The sequence below is a fragment of the Mustelus asterias genome, unplaced genomic scaffold (assembly GCF_964213995.1).
Source record: "Mustelus asterias unplaced genomic scaffold, sMusAst1.hap1.1 HAP1_SCAFFOLD_1587, whole genome shotgun sequence".
NCBI lineage: Eukaryota > Metazoa > Chordata > Chondrichthyes > Carcharhiniformes > Triakidae > Mustelus > Mustelus asterias.
In genome coordinates, this window is record NW_027591532.1 from 59232 (window position 1) to 75758 (window position 16527).

The window sequence follows — 16527 nt, forward strand, 5'->3', positions numbered from 1 at the left end:
TGGGATGCAGTTCACCCGGGCCGAGGACTTGTCCATTTTTGAGCCAGTCATAGCCTCCAATACCTCCCCATTTCCTGTGTCAAACTGTGCAAGTTCCTCACAGTCCCTTTTCCTGAATCCCGCGCCTACATTCTCCTTCCTCAGAGTGAAAACCAATGAGAAGTATTCAGTTAGCACCCTTCCAATATCGAGTCATAGAGGTTTACAGCATTGAAACAGGCCCTTCGGCCCAACTTGTCCATGCCGCCCTATTTGTTTTAACCACTAAGCAAGTCCTAATTGCCCACGTTTGGCCCATATCCCTCTATACCCATCGTACCCATGTAGCTATCTAAACGCTTTTTAAAAGACAAAATTGTACCCGCCTCTACTACTACCTCTGGCAGCTTGTTCCAGACACTCACCACCCTCTGAAAAAATTGCCCCTCTGGACACTTTTGTATCTCTCCCCTCTCACCTTAAACCTATGCCCTCTAGTTTGAGACTCCCCTACCTTTGGGAAAAGATATTGACGATCTAGCTGATCTGTGCCTCTCATTATTTTATAGACCTCTATAAGATCACCCCTCAGCCTCCTACGCTCCAGAGAAAAATGTCCCAGTCTATCCAGCCTCTCCTTATAACTCAATCCATCAAGTCACGGTAGCATCCTAGTAAATCTTTTCTGCACTCTTTCTAGTTTAATAATATCCTTTCTATAATAGGGTGACCAGAACTATGAACTAGCATAAGGGCACGTTATCTGAATGCTTGTAGCATTGGAAACAAGGTAAATGACGGCACAAATCATTGTGAACGAGTGTGATTTGTGGCCATTACAGAGACATGGTTGCAGGATGGTCACGACTGGGAGTTAAATATCCAGGGGTATCAGACTGTTCAGAGGGACCGACAGGAAGGTAAGGGAGGTGGTGTAGCTCTGATATTTAAGGATGATATCAGAGCGGCAGTGAGAGATGATATCGGTTCTATGGAAAAAAGGTTGAATCGATTTGGACGAAATTAGAAATAGTAAGGAGAAAAAGTCACTGATAGGCGCAGTCTATAGGCCACCAAATAATGACATCATGGTGGGGTGAGAGATAAACAAAGAAATAACTGATGCATGTAAAACTGGGACAGCAATTATCATGGGGGATTTTAATCTACATATCAATTGGTCAAACCAGGTCGGTCAAGGCAGCCTTGAGGAGGAGTTCATAGAATGTATCCGCGATAGCTTCCTTGAACAGTATGTAATGGAACCGACAAGGGAGCAAGCTATCCTAGATCTGGTCCTGTGTAATGAGACAGGTGGACAGAGTGGTGAAGAAGGCATTCGGAATCCTTGGTTTCATTGGTCAGAACATTGAATACAGGAGTTGGGACGTCTTGTTGAAGTTGTACAAGACATTGGTAAGGCCACACTTGGAATACTGTGTATAGTTCTGGTCACCCTATTATAGAAAGGATATTATTAAACTAAAAAGAGTGCAGAAAAGATTTACTAGGATGCTACCGGGACTTGATGGTTTGAGTTATAAGGAGACTGGCTAAAGGACTGGTGCAAGAGGGAGGGTTTCAAATTCATAGATCATTGGGAAGTCTTCATGAGAGGATGGCACTTGTACGGAAAGGATGGGTTACACCTTAACTGGAAGGGCACAAATATCCTGGCTGGGAGTTTTGCTAGAGTGTTTCAGCAGGATTTAAACTAGTGTGGCAGGGGGGTGGGGAACAGAACAGTAGGTCAGTAAGTACTGAGGCTGGGGTCGAACTGGGGGCCAGGGCAAGGCTAGCTAAGAAGAGGAGCACTCTGGAGGAGGAGGACCTGACTGGGCCTGGAGGTCTGGAGTGCATCTGCTTCAATGCGAGGAGCGTAACGGGTAAAACAGATGAACTTAGGGCCTTAATGCTTACGCGGAATTTGGATGTGGTTGCGGTGACGGAGACATGGTTAAAAGAAGGACAGGACTGGCAGCTGAATATTCCGGGGTATAAGTGTTTTAGGCGAGACAGAGGAGGGGCTAAAAAAGGTGGGGGAGTAGCGATATTAGTTAGGGAGCATATTACCGCGGTGCAGAGGGTAGACAACTTAGAGGGGTCATGTACTGAGTCGCTGTGGGTGGAACTCAGAAACAGGAAGGGTGCAGTCACTATGCTGGGGGTGTACTACAGACCACCCAACAGCCCATGGGAAGTGGAGGAAAGGATATGTCAGGAGATTCTGGATAGGTGCAGAAAAAATAGGGTTGTTGTAGTGGGGGACTTTAATTTCCCTGGCACAGACTGGAAAGTGCTTAGAGCTGGGGGTCCGGACGGGGAGGAATTTGTAAAATGCGTACTGGAAGGTTCTTTGGAACAGTATGTAGATAGCCCGACTAGAGAGGGGGCTATACTGGACCTAGTTCTGGGAAATGAGCCCGCTCAGGTCGTCAAAGTTTCGGTCGGGGAACATGTGGCAAATAGTGACCACAACTCTGTTAACTTTAGGATAGTAATGGACAAGGATGAGTGCTGTCCTACGGGCAGGGTGCTAAATTGGGGGAAGGCTGACTATAGCCGGATTAGGCAGGAATTGGTGGATGTTGATTGGGAGAGGATGTTCGAGGGTAAGTCCGCGTCTGGCATGTGGGAGTCTTTTAAGGAACAGTTGATAAGGCTGCAGGATAGGCATGTGCCTGTAAAAAGGAAAGATAGGAAAGGTAGGATTCGAGAGCCGTGGATCACCAGGGAAATTGAGGATCTGATCACAAAGAAAAGAGAGGCGTACGTTAAGTCCAGGCAACTGAAAACAGATGGAGCTCTGGAGGAATACAGAGAGAGTAGGAAAGAACTCAAACGGGGAGTTAGAAGGGCAAAAAGAGGTCACGAAATGTTCTTGGCAGTTAGGATTAGGGAGAATCCTAAGGCATTTTATTCATACGTTAGGAACAAAAGAGTTGTCAGGGAAAAAGTCGGACCTCTCAGGGACAAAGGAGGGGAATTATGCTTAGAACCCAAGGGAAAGGGGAGATCCTAAACGAATACTTTGCATCGGTATTCACAAAGGAGAGGGACTTGTTGACTGGGAGTGTCTCAGAGGGAGGTGTTGACCCGTCAGAGAGAATCTCCATTACAAGGGAGGAAGTGTTAGGTTTTTTAGGTAACATTAAAACTGACAAATCCCCAGGGCCTGATGGCATCTATCCTAGACTGCTTAGGGAGACGAGAGATGTAATTGCTGGGCCTCTGACGGAAATCTTTGTCTCTTCATTGGACACAGGTGAGGTCCCTGAGGATTGGAGGATAACCCGGGTAATTATAGACCGGTGAGCTTGATGTCCGTGGTAGGGAAGTTGTTGGAGAGGATTCTATGCGCATTTAGAACGGAACAATCTCATTAGTGACAGACAGCATGGTTTTGTAAGAGGGAGGTCGTGCCTTACACATTTGGTGGAGTTTTTTGAGGAAGTGACAAAAACGGTTGACGAAGGAAGGGCCGTGGATGTCGTCGATATGGATTTCAGTAAGGCATTTGACAAAGTCCCTCATGGCAGGTTGGTTAAGAAGGTTAAGGCTCATGGGATACAAGGAGAGGTGGCTAGATGGGTAGAAAACTGGCTTGGCCACAGGAGACAGAGGGTAACAGTCGAAGGGTCTTTTTCCGGCTGGAGGTCTGTGACCAGTGGTGTTCCGCAGGGCTCTGTACTGGGACCTCTGCTATTTGTGATATATATAAATGATTTGGAAGAAGGTGTAACTGGTGTAATCAGCAAGTTTGCAGATGACACGAAGATGGCTGGACTTGCGGATAGTGATGAACATTGTCGGGCAATACAGCAGGATATAGATAGGCTGGAAAATTGGGCGGAGAAATGGCAGATGGAATTTAATCCGGATAAATGCGAAGTGATGCATTTTGGAAGAACTAATGTAGGGAGGAGTTATACAATAAATGGCAGAGTCATCAGGAGTATAGAAACACAGAGGGACCTAGGTGTGCAAGTCCACAAATCCTTGAAGGTGGCAGCACAGGTGGAGAAGGTGGTGTAGAAGACATATGGTATGCTTGCCTTTATAGGACGGGGTATAGAGTATAAAAGCTGGAGTCTGATGTTGCAGCTGTATAGAACGCTGGTTAGGCCGCATTTGGAGTACTGCATCCAGTTCTGGTCGCCGCACTACCAGAAGGACGTGGAGGCTTTAGAGAGAGTGCAGAGAAGGTTTACCAGGATGTTGCCTGGTATGGAGGGTCTTAGCTATGAGGAGAGATTGGGTAAACTGGGGTTGTTCTCTCTGCAAAGACGGAGAATGAGGGGAGATCTAATAGAGGTGTACAAAATTATGAAGGGTATAGATAGGGTGAACAGTGGGAAGCTTTTTCCCAGGTCAGAGGTGACGATCGCGAGGGGTCATGGGCTCAAGGTGAGAGGGGCGAAGTATAACTCAGATATCAGAGGGATGTTTTTTACACAGAGGGTGGTGGGGGCCTGGAATGCGCTGCCAAGTAGGGTGGTGGAGGCAGACACGCTGACATCGTTTAAGACTTACCTGGATAGTCACATGAGCAGCCTGGGAATGGAGGGATACAAACGATTGGTCTAGTTGGACCAATGAGCGGCACAGGTTTGGAGGGCCGAAGGGCCTGTTTCCTGTGCTGTACTGTTCTTTGTTCTTTGTTTGGTGTATCTGGATTTCCAGAAGGCATTTGACAAGGTGCCGCCGCAAAGACTGCTGCATAAGATAAAGGTGCACGGTGTTACGGGTAATGTATTACCCGTAGCCTACAAGAGGAGAGGCTGTACTTGATCTGATACTGACCAATGAATCTGGACAGGTGTCAGATCTCTCAGTGGGAGAGCATCTTGGGGATAGCGATTATAACTCTATCTCCTTTATGCTTGCATGGGAAAAAGAGAGGATCAGGCAAGCTCGGAAAGCGTTTATATGGAGTAAGGGGAAATATGAAGATATAAGGCAGCAAATTAGAAGAGTAAATTGGAAGGAGGTATTCTTGGGGAAATGTACTGAAGAGAGGTGGCAGGTTTTCAAGGAATGTCTGTCTAGGGTTCTACAGGACAACGTTCTGAGCAGACAGGGAGGTGTTGGTAGGTTAAAGGAACCGTGGTGCACGAAAGCTGTGAGGGACCTAGTCGAGAAGAAAAGGAAAGAGTACAAAAGGTTCAGAGAGCTTGGCAAAGATAGGGATTTAGATGAGTATACGGCTTGTAGGAAGGGACTAAAGAAGGAAATTAGGAGAGCCAGAAGGGGTCACGAGAAGGCCTTGGCAGGTAGGATTAAGGAGAACCCTAAGGCGTTCTATAAATATGTGAAGAGTAAAAGGATGAGACGTGACGGAATAGGGCCTATAAAAGGTGAAGGCGGGAAAGTCTGTATGGAACCAGTAGAAATGGCAGAGGTGCTTAATGAATATTTTGCCTTGGTTTTCACAGAGGAGAAGGACCTGGGTGGATGTACTGTGGGCGTGCGGTGGACTGAAAAGATTGAGTATGTGGACTTTAACAAAGAGGTTGTGCTGGAATCTTTGAATGGCATCAAGATAGATAAGTCGCCGGGTCTGGATGGGATAGAAACATAGAAACACTACAGCACAAACCGGCCCTTCGGCCCACAAGTTGTGCCGAACACATCCCTACCTTCTAGACCTACCTATAACCCTCCATCCTATTAAGCTCCATGTACCCCAGGATGTACCCCAGGTTACTGTGAGAGGCGAGGGAAGAGATTGCAGAGCCTCTGGCGATGATCTTTGCGTCGTCGATGGAGTCGGGAGAGGTGCCAGAGGATTGGAGGATTGCGGATGTGGTTCCTATTTTCAAGAAGGGGAATAGGGATAGCCCAGGAAATTACCGACCGGTCAGTCTAACCTCAGTGGTTGGTAAGTTGATGGAGAAGATCCTGAGGGACAAGACATGAGCATTTAGAGAGGTTTAGTATGCTCAAGAATACTCAGCATGGCTTTGTCAAAGGCAGATCGTGCCTTACGAGCCTGGTGGAGTTCTTCGAAAATGTGACTAAACACATTGACGAAGGGAAGGCGGTAGATGTGGTTTATGTGGATTTTGGCAAGACGTTCGATAAGGTACCCCATGCAAGGCTTCGAGAAAAAGTGAGAGGGCATGGGATCCAAGGGGCTGCTGCCCTGTGGATCCAGAACTGGCTTGCCCAAAGGAGGCAGAGAGTGGGTATAGATGGGTCTTTTTCTAAATGGAGGTCGGTCACCAGTGGTGTGCCCCAGGGATCTGTTCTGGGACCCTTGCTGTTTGTCATTTTCATAAATGACCTGGATGAGGAAGTGGAGGGATGGGTTGGTAAGTTTGCCGACGACACGAAGGTTGGTGGGGTTGTGGATAGTCTGGAGGGATATCAGAAGTTACAGAGGGACATAGATAGGATGCAAGACTGGGCGGAGAAGTGGCAGCTGGACTTCAACCCAGATAAATGCGTGGTCGTCCATTTTGACAGGTCAAATGGGATGAAGGAGTACAATATAAAGGGAAAGACTCTTAGTACTGTAGAGGATCAGAAGGAGCTTGGGGTCTGGGTCCATAGGTTTAACACGGATATCAAAAGGACATATTTTACACAGAGGGTGGTGGGGGCCTGGAATGCGCTGCCGGGCAAGGTGGTGGAGGCGGACACACTGGGAACGTTTAAGACTTATCTAGATAGCCACATGAACGGAGTGGAAATGGAGGGATACAAAAGAATGGTCTAGTTTGGACCAGGGAGCAGCGCGGGCTTGGAGGGCCGAAGGGCCTGTTCCTGTGCTGTATTGTTCTTTGTTCTTTGACTCTAAAATCGGCCCCGCAGGTGGAGCAGGTGGTTAAGAAGGCGTGTGGTGTGCTGGCCTTTATCAATCGAGGGATTGAGTTTAGGAGTCCGGGGATAATGATGCAGCTTTACATGGGACTTAATAGGATGGAGGGTTATAGGTAGGGATGTGTTCGGCACAACTTGTGGGGCCAAAGGGCCTGTTTTGTGCTGTAGTTTTTCTATGTTTCTATGTTTCTATTAGGATGGATAGAGGATTGGTTAACGAACAGAAAGCAAAGAGTGGGGTAAATGGGTGTTTTTCTGGTTGGCGATCAGTGACTCGTGGTGTGCCTCAGGGATCAGTGTTGGGACCGCAATTGTTTACGATTTACATAGATGATTTGGAGTTGGGGACCAAGTGTCGTGTGTCAAAATTCACAGATGACATTAAGATGAGTGGCAGAGCAAAGTGTGCAGAGGATGCTGAAAGTCTGCAAAGGGATACAGATAGTCTAAGTGAGTGGGCGAGGGTCTGGCAGATGGAGTACAATGTTGGTAAATGTGAGGTCATCCACTTTGGTAGGAATAACAGCAAAATGGACTGTTATTTAAATGGTAAAAAATTGCAGCATGCTGCTGTGCAGAGGGACCTGGGTGTCCTTGTGCAGGAATCTCAAGGAGTTGGTTTGCTGGTGCAGCAGGTAATTAAGAAGGCAAATGGGATTTTGTCCTTCATTGCGAGAGGGATGGAGTTTAAAAACAGCGAGGTTATGTTGCAGCTGTATAAGGTGCTGGTGAGGCCACACCTGGAGTACTGTGCACAGTTTTGGTCTCCTTACTTGAGAAAGGATATACTGGCACTGGAGGGGGTGCAGAGGAGATTCACTCGGTTGATTCCGGAGTTGAGAGGGTTGGCTTTTGAGGAGAGACTGAGTCGACTGGGGCTATACTCATTGGAATTCAGAAGAATGAGGGGAGATCTTATAGAAACATATAAGATGATGAAGGGAATAGATAAGATAGAAGCAGGGAAGTTGTTTCCACTGGCGGGTGAAACTAGAACTAGGGGGCATGGCCTCAAAATCAGGGGAAGCAGATTTAGGACTGAGTTGAGGAGGAACTTCTTCACACAAAGGGTTGTGAATCTGTGGAATTCCCTGCCCAGTGAAGCAGTTGAGGCTACCTCATTGAATGTTTTTAAGGCAAGGATAGATAAATTTTTGAACAGTAAAGGAATTAAGGGTTATGGTGAGCGGGCGGGTAAGTGGAGCTGAGTCCAGGTAAAGATCAGCCATGACCTTATTGAATGGCGGGGCAGGTTCGAGGGGCCAGATGGCCTACTCCTGCTCCTAGTTCTTCTGTTCTAACCTGTACCCCGAGATCTCTTTGTTCTGTAACTCTCCCCAACGCCCTACCATTAACTGAGTAAATCCTGCCCTGGTTCAACCTACCAAAATGCATCACCTCGCATTTATCTAAATTAAACTCCATCTGCCATTCGTCAGCCCACTGGCCCAATTGATCAAGATCCCGTTGCAATCTGAGATAACTTTCTTCACTGTCCACTATGCCACCAATCTTAGTGTCATCTGCAAACTTACTAACCATGCCCCCTATATTCTCATCCAAATCATTAACATAAATAACAAATAACAGTGGACCCAGCACTGATCCCTGAGGCACACCGCTGGTCACAGGTCTCCAGTTTGAAAAACAACCCTCTACAACCACCCTCAGTGGCTTCTGTCAAGAAGCCAATTTTGTATCCATTTAGACACCTCACCCTGGATCCCGGGAGATTTAACTTCATGCAACAACCTACCATGCGGTACCTTGTCAAAGGCCTTGCTAAAGTCCATGTCGACAACACCAACTGCACTGCCCTCATCTACCTTCTTGGTTACCCCTTCAAAAAACTCAATCAAATTTGTGAGACATGATTTTCCACTCACAAAGCCATGCTGACTGTCCCTAATCAGTCCTTGCATCTCTAAATGCCTGTAGATCCTGTCTCTCAAAATACCTTCCAACAATTTACCCACCACAGATGTGAGGCTCACTGGCCTGTAGTTCCCAGGCTTTTCCCTGCAGCCCTTTTTAAACAAAGGCACAACATTTACCACTCTCCAATCTTCAGGCACCTCACCCGTGACTATCGATGATTCAAATATCTCGGCTAGGGGACCCGCAATTTCCTCCCTAGCCTCCCACAACGTCCTGGGATACACTTCATCAGGTCCCAGGGATTTATCTACCTTGATGTGCTTTAAGACTTCCAGCACCTCCTTCTCTGTAATATGTACACTCCTCAAGACATCACTATTTATTTCCCCAAGTTCCCCAACGTCCATGCTTTCCTCAACAGTAAATCCTGATGAGAAATATTCATTTAGGATCTCACCCATCTCTTGTGGACCCCACACAGATTTCCCCCTTGATCTCTAATGGGTCCGACTCTCTCTGGTGACCTTTGTTGGAGTATCTAAGTTGTGACATCTTGCTGTAGCTGTACAGGAGATTGGTCAGACCACACCTGGAATTGTGGTTTGATCATCGCCCTACTTGTATTGGAAGCAGTTCCGAGCCGGTTCAGTGCTTGGGCTCCTGGTCTGGAGGGGTTGCTGTGAGGACAGGTTGAGCTGGTTGGACCCCTCCGCGCCTGCTCCATCCTATCAAATCATGCCTGTGATTGTTGACCTTTCAGGCCATTTGTTAATCAATTTATCTCACTCTGCCCTAAAAATATACAACGCCTCAGTTTCCACCAGTTCTCCCGGCTGCCTCGGTCTGTCTTTCATCTTGCTGCCAAGATTGAGAGGTGATCTTGTTGAAAAGAGGGTGGATTATGAGGCTGTTGCCTCATCATAGGGCGGAGGATGGGGTGATCTCGAAGCGGGGGCACAGTGTGAGAAATAGGATGAGGAGAAATGTCTTCTTTTTGGAACCCCCTCCCCCAGGGAGAGCTGCAGAGTGACGATATATTAAACACTGCGTTCAGCAGGTTTCTGAGTGACAAAGCGGCTCCAGCGTCAGGGGGGACAGGAAGGAAAGTGGAGTTAAAGCCACAACCAGATCTGAGGGGCTGAATGGCCAGCTCCCGCTCCGAAGGTTATGATCTTATTAATTTTCTTTCTGCTGCAGCGAGAGCTCAGACAATGAGAGGTGTGTCTCTCTCAATGAGAATACTCAGCGGGTGATGCAGCAGCTGTGCCGAGAAGCAGAGTTATCGTTTCATGGTTCTCTCATCTCTTTCTTATTCCCCAGCGTTGAAGAGCACACTGAGTGAGAGTGGAAGCAGTAGCTGTGATGATCTGTCTTCAATCCAGTCTGTCAGCACAGACAGCAGCTCAGACACAGAGGAACCGAGTGAGGAGGGAGACACGGAGGAGAATCCTGTTTATTATATTATCTGACTGGGGGTGGGTGGGGAGGTGAAGGGGCTGGGGGTTTTGGAGATTATAGCAGAGACTCGTCCTTGCTGCTGGGGATACTGCTTCAATAAATGCTGTACATTGTACTGTCTCCCAGTCACTTACAACACTCAGCAAGGCCACAGCTTTCAGACTCTTTATTCAGTTAGAAACAGAGACCAGATCCCACAGTGAGGAACCCAGGATTAACAAGAAGCAAATCAGCAGCGATCCACTGGATCCCAGTCACAGTGAGCCAGGATCCTTGGTCTGCATGATTAGATGTAATCACACAGTGAGAATCCAGTGATTCATACAGAAGGGAAAGCAAGCAGCCAGCGCAAAGGGTGAAGAATCAGATTCCAAACATCAATCCCAGAGAGGTGATAATGTCCCTCGGAGGGTGGACGCCACGCTCACTGGGGCCCAACAGAACATCATCGATACAGCGACACTCCAGGAACACACTGCCAAACTCAATCATCAGGCCATAACAAGGCTCAGCCACTGTGGGGGGAGAGAGAGAGGGGTTAGTGGGGGGGAGAGAGAGAGACAAACAATGTGGGGGGAAAGAGAGGGGGGGGTTAGTGTGGAGGAGAGAGAGGGGTTAGTGTGGGGGGGAGAGAGAGGGGTTAGTGTGGGGGGGAGAGAGAGGGGTTAGTGTGGGGGAGAGAGGGGGGTTAGTGTGGGGGAGACAGAGAGGTTAGTGTGGGGGAGAGAGAGAGAGGGGTTAGTGTGGGGGGGAGAGAGGGGTTAGTGAGGGGGGTGAGAGGGGGGTTAGTGTGGGGGGGAGAGAGAGGGGTTAGTGTGGGGGGGAGAGAGAGGTTAGTGTGGGGGGAGAGAGGGGGGTTAGTGTGGGGGAGACAGAGAGGTTAGTGTGGGGGAGAGAGAGAGAGGGGTTAGTGTGAGGGAGAGGGGTTAGTGTGGGGGAGAGAGAGAGAGGGGTTAGTGTGGGGGGGAGAGAGGGGGTTAGTGTGGGAGAGAGAGAGAGGGGTTAGTGAGGGGGGTGAGAGGGGGGTTAGTGTGGGGGAGAGAGAGAGAGAGGGGTTAGTGTGGGGGAGTGAGAGAGGGGGGTTAGTGTGGGGGAGAGAGAGAGGGGGGTTAGTGTGGGGGGGAGAGAGGGGTTAGTGTGGGGGGAGAGAGGGGGGTTAGTGTGGGGGAGAGATAGAGGGGTGAGTGGGGGAGAGAGGGGTTAGTGTGGGGGAGAGAGAGGGGGGGTTAGTGTGGGGGAGAGAGGGAGGGGTTAGTGTGGGGGAGAGAGAGGGGGGGGTGTGGGGGGGAGAGAGAGGGGAGTTAGTGTGGGGGAGAGAGAGAGGGGTTAGTGTGGGGGAGAGAGAGGGGTTAGTGTGGGGGGAGAGAGAGAGAGGGGTTAGTGTGGGGGAGAGAGGGGGGTTAGTGTGGGGGAGAGAGAGGGGGGTTAGTGTGGGGGAGAGAGGGGTTAGTGTGGGGGAGAGAGAGAGAGGGGTTAGTGTGGGGGAGAGAGAGGGGGTGTGTGGGGGGAGAGAGAGGGGAGTTAGTGTGGGGGAAAGAGAGAGAGGGGTTAGTGTGGGGGAGAGAGAGAGGGGGTGAGTATGGGGGAGAGAGGGGTTAGTGTGGGGGAGAGAGAGAGGGGTTAGTGTGAGGGAGAGAGAGAGGGGTTAGTGTGGGGGAGAGAGAGGGGGGTTAGTGTGGGGGAGAGATGGGGGGTTACTGTGGGGGAGCGGGGGATTAGTGTGGGGGTAGAGAGGGGGGTTAGGTTGGGGGGGGGAGAGGGTCAGTGTGGGGGAGAGAGAGGGGGTTAGTGTGGGGGGGGGGAGAGGGGTCAGTGTGGGGAGAGAGAGAGGGGGGGGTTAGTGTTGGGGGGGAGAGGAGTCAGTGTGGGGGACAGAGAGAGGGGGGTTAGTGTGGGGGAGAGAGAGGGGTTAGTGTGGGGGAGAGACAGAGAGGGGTTAGTGTGGGGGGGGAGAGAGGGGTTAATGTGGGGGGGGAGAGAGAGGGGTTAGTGTGGGGGAGAGAGAGGGGTTAGTGTGGGGGAGAGAGAGGGGTTAGTGTGGGGGAGAGAGAGGGGTTAGTGTGGGGGAGAGACAGAGAGGGGGGTTCGTGTGGGGGAGAGAGAGAGGGGTTAGTGTGGGGGGGGAGAGAGAGGGGTTAGTGTGGGGGAGAGAGAGAGGGGGGTGTGGAGGGGAGAGAGAGGGGAGTTAGTGTGGGGGAGAGAGAGAGAGAGGGGTTAGTGTGGGGGAGAGAGAGAGAGGGGTTAGTGTGGGGGAGAGAGAGGGGGTTAGTGTGGGGGAGAGAGAGGGGGGTTAGTGTGGGGGAGAGAGGGGGGTTAGTGTGGGGGAGAGAGGGGTTAGTGTGGGGGAGAGAGAGAGAGGGGTTAGTGTGGGGGAGAGAGAGAGGGGGGTGTGTGGGGGGGAGAGAGAGGGGAGTTAGTGTGGGGGAGAGAGAGAGAGGGGTTAGTGTGGGGGAGAGAGAGGGGGGTTAGTGTGGGGAGAGAGGGGTTAGTGTGGGGGAGAGAGAGAGGGGTTAGTGTGAGGGAGAGAGAGAAGGGTTAGTGTGGGGGAGAGAGGGGGGTTAGTGTGGGGGAGAGAGGGGGGGTTACTGTGGGGGAGAGCGGGGGATTAGTGTGGGGGATAGAGAGGGGGGTTAGTGTGGGGGGGGAGAGGGGTCAGTGTGGGGGAGAGAGAGAGGGGGGTTAGTGTGGGGGGGGAGAGGGGTCAGTGTGGGGGAGAGAGAGAGGGGGGTTAGTGTTGGGGGGGAGAGGAGTCAGTGTGGGGGACAGAGAGAGGGGGGTTAGTGTGGGGGAGAGAGAGGGGTTAGTGTGGGGGAGAGACAGAGAGGGGTTAGTGTGGGGGAGAGACAGAGAGGGGTTAGTGTGGGGGGGGAGAGAGGGGTTAATGTGGGGGGGGAGAGAGAGGGGTTAGTGTGGGGGAGAGAGAGGGGTTAGTGTGGGGGAGAGAGGGGTTAGTGTGGGGGAGAGAGAGGGGTTAGTGTGGGGGAGAGACAGAGAGGGGGGTTCGTGTGGGGGAGAGAGAGAGGGGTTAGTGTGGGGGGGGAGAGAGAGGGGTTAGTGTGGGGGGGGAGAGAGAGGGGTTAGTGTGGGGGAGAGAGAGGGGTTAGTGTGGGGGAGAGACAGAGAGGGGGGTTCGTGTGGGGGAGAGAGAGGGGTTAGTGTGGGGGAGAGAGGGAGGGGTTAATGTGGGGGAGAGAGAGAGGGGGGTTAGTGTGGGGGAGAGATGGGGGGGGTTAGTGTGGGGGGGGAGAGCGAGGGGTTCGTGTGGGGGAGAGAGAGAGAGAGGGGGGTTAGTGTGGGGGAGAGCGAGGGGTTCGTGTGGGGGGGAGAGAGAGAGAGCGGGGTTAGTGTGGGGGAGAGAGAGAGGGGTTCGTTCGGGGGGGAGTCAGAGAGGGGTTAGTGTGGGGGATAGAGAGAGAGGGGTGACTGTGGGGGATAGAGAGAGAGAGGGGTTAGTGTGGGGGAGAGAGGGGTTAGCGTGGGGGAGAGAGGGGGGTTAGTGTGGGGGAGAGAGGGGGGGGTTAGCGTGGGGGAGAGAGGGGGGTTAGCGTGGGGGAGAGAGGGGGTTAGTGTGGGGGAGAGAGGGGGTTAACGTGGGGGAGAGAGGGGGGTTAGTGTGGGGGTGAGAGAGAGGGGTTATTGTGGGGGAGAGAGAGGGGTTAGTGTGGGGGAGGGAGGGGGGTTAGTGTGGGGGAGAGAGGGGGGTTAGTGTGGGGGAGAGTGGGGGTTAGTGTGGGGGAGAGAGGGGGGGTTAGTGTGGGGGAGAGAGGGGGGTTAGTGTGGGGGGGAGAGAGGGCGGGGTTAGTGTGGGAGAGAGAGGGGTTAGTGTGGGGGAGAGACATAGAGGGGGGTTAGTGTGGGGGAGAGAGAGGGGTTAGTGTGGGGGGGAGAGAGAGGGGTTAGTGTGGGAGAGAGAGAGAGGGGTTAGTGTGGGGGAGAGAGAGAGGGGGGTTAGTGTGGGGGAGAGAGGGGTTAGAGTGGGGGAGAGAGAGGGGTTAGTGTGGGGGGGGGAGAGAGGGGTTAGTGTGGGGGAGAGAGAGGGGTTAGTGTGGGGGAGAGAGAGGGGTTAGTGTGGGGGAGAGAGAGGGGTTAGTGTGGGGGAGAGAGAGGGGTTAGTGTGGGGGAGAGAGAGGGGTTAGTGTGGGGGAGAGACAGAGAGGGGGGTTCGTGTGGGGGAGAGAGAGGGGTTAGTGTGGGGGAGAGAGGGAGGGGTTAATGTGGGGGAGAGAGAGAGAGAGAGAGGGGGGTTAGTGTGGGGGAGAGAGAGGGGTTAGTGTGGGGGAGAGAGAGGGGTTAGTGTGGGGGAGAGACAGAGAGGGGCGTTAGTGTGGGGGAGAGATGGGGGGGGTTAGTGTGGGGGGGGAGAGCGAGGGGTTCGTGTGGGGGGGGAGAGCGAGGGGTTCGTGTGGGGGGGGAGAGCGAGGGGTTCGTGTGTGGGAGAGAGAGAGAGCGGGGTTAGTGTGGGGAGAGAGAGAGAGAGAGAGAGGGGTTCGTTCGGGGGGGAGTCAGAGAGGGGTTAGCGTGGGGGAGAGAGAGGGGTTAGCGTGGGGGAGAGAGGGGGGTTAGCGTGGGGGAGAGAGGGGTGTTAGCGTGGGGGAGAGAGGGGGGTTAGCGTGGGGGAGAGAGGGGGGTTAGCGTGGGGGAGAGAGGGGGGTTAGCGTGGGGGAGAGAGGGGGTTAACGTGGGGGAGAGAGGGGGGTTAGTGTGGTGGAGAGAGGGGGGGTCAGTGCGGGGGAGAGGGGGTCAGAGCGGCGGGGGAGAGGGGGTCAGATCGGGGGAGAGAGGGGGGGTCAGTGCGGGCGAGGGATGTTCAGTGCGGGGGAGTGGGGGTCAGTGCGGGGGAGAGGGGGTCAGTGCGGGGGACACGAGCTGGCAGAGAGGGGCGCGGGGCAGAGAGGGGCGCGGGGCAGAGAGGGGCGCGGGGCAGAGAGGGGCGCGGGGCAGAGAGGGGCGCGGGGCAGAGAGGGGCGCGGGGCAGAGAGGGGCGCGGGGCAGAGAGGGGCGCGGGGCAGAGAGGGGCGCGGGGCAGAGAGGGGCGCGGGGCAGAGAGGGGCGCGGGGCAGAGAGGGGCGCGGGGCAGAGAGGGGCGCGGGGCAGAGAGGGGCTCGGGGCAGATTGGGGCTCGGGGCAGAGAGGGGCGCGGGGCAGAGAGGGGCGCGGGGCAGAGAGGGGCGCGGGGCAGAGAGGGGCGCGGGGCAGAGAGGGGCTCGGGGCAGAGAGGGGCTCGGGGCAGAGAGGGGCTCGGGGCAGAGAGGGGCTCGGGGCAGAGAGGGGCTCGGGGCAGAGAGGGGCTCGGGGCAGAGAGGGGCTCGGGGCAGAGAGGGGCTCGGGGCAGAGAGGGGCTCGGGGCAGAGAGGGGCTCGGGGCAGATTGGGGCTCGGGGCAGATTGGGGCTCGGGGCAGAGAGGGGCTCGGGGCAGAGAGGGGCTCGGGGCAGAGAGGGGCTCGGGGCAGAGAGGGGCTCGGGGCAGAGAGGGGCGCGGGGCAGAGAGGGGCGCGGGGCAGAGAGGGGCGCGGGGCAGAGAGGGGCTCGGGGCAGAGAGGGGCTCGGGGCAGAGAGGGGCGCGGGGCAGAGAGGGGCGCGGGGCAGATTGGGGCGCGGGGCAGATTGGGGCTCGGGGAAGATTGGGGCTCGGGGCAGATTGAGGCTCGGGGAAGATTGGGGCTCGGGGAAGATTGGGGCTCGGGGAAGATTGGGGCTCGGGGCAGATTGGGGCTCGGGGAAGATTGGGGCTCGGGGAAGATTGGGGCTCGGGCATATTGGAGCGCGGGGCAGATTGGGGCGCGGGGCAGATTGGGGCTCGGGGCAGAGAGGGGCGCGGGGCAGATTGGGGCTCGGGGCAGATTGGGGCTCGGGTGGTCACCTTCCCTCATGTCCCCACCTGGTTGAGATCCAGTTGGATGAACCCATTTCCATCTTTTGGCAAAGCGTAGAACATTTCTGTGAGAGAGAGAGAGACAAACTGAAATCCCTGCTGCAATCTCCGCTAAGGAACCGCACTGAGTCCCACAGTCACCAGCTTCACTTACTGAACGTGGCCTCAAGGCGAATGAGGCAGGAAACAAAGTTGTCAAAATCCAGAAGGAGATTATCCAGGTCTGAGTATCGGGCGACAATGATTTGGGATAACTGATTATTCAACTGAAACCCTGCAGAGGCACAAAGACAAAAAAAACTCAAATGTAGATCAGGCCAGCAACGGCAGACCCTGCAGGGGCTGAGAGGGATCGTCTTGTTCCCGTGTAACAGGGTAGAGGGGCTGAATGGCCTCTTGTCCCTGTGTTACAGGGTAGAGGGGCTGAATGGCCTGTTCCTGTGTAACAGGGTAGAGGGGCTGAATGGCCTGTTCCTGTGTTACAGGGTAGAGGGGCTGAATGGCCTGTTCCTGT

At 53.5% G+C, this 16527-nt stretch overlaps 1 protein-coding gene and 1 long non-coding RNA gene across 2 annotated transcripts in view; one reads left to right on the top strand and one right to left on the bottom strand.

Moving 5' to 3' along the window:
* Nucleotides 1-10253, top strand: part of LOC144488461 (E3 ubiquitin-protein ligase rnf8-B-like) — a 68437-nt gene extending 58184 nt beyond the window's left edge. Inside the window, exon 4 of the mRNA XM_078206531.1 lies at nt 10003-10253. Coding sequence (XP_078062657.1) covers nt 10003-10151 — 149 coding nt within the window. The 3' untranslated portion in view covers nt 10152-10253. The remainder of the gene's footprint in view (nt 1-10002) is intronic.
* A 38-nt stretch (nt 10254-10291) lies between these two features.
* LOC144488460 (uncharacterized) lies at nt 10292-16292 on the bottom strand. The gene is made up of 3 exons (XR_013496578.1): nt 16168-16292; nt 16020-16078; nt 10292-10655 (listed from the first exon to the last, which is right to left on the bottom strand). It is a non-coding gene; the product is annotated as an uncharacterized LOC144488460 (long non-coding RNA).
* Nucleotides 16293-16527: the final 235 nt, after the last annotated feature.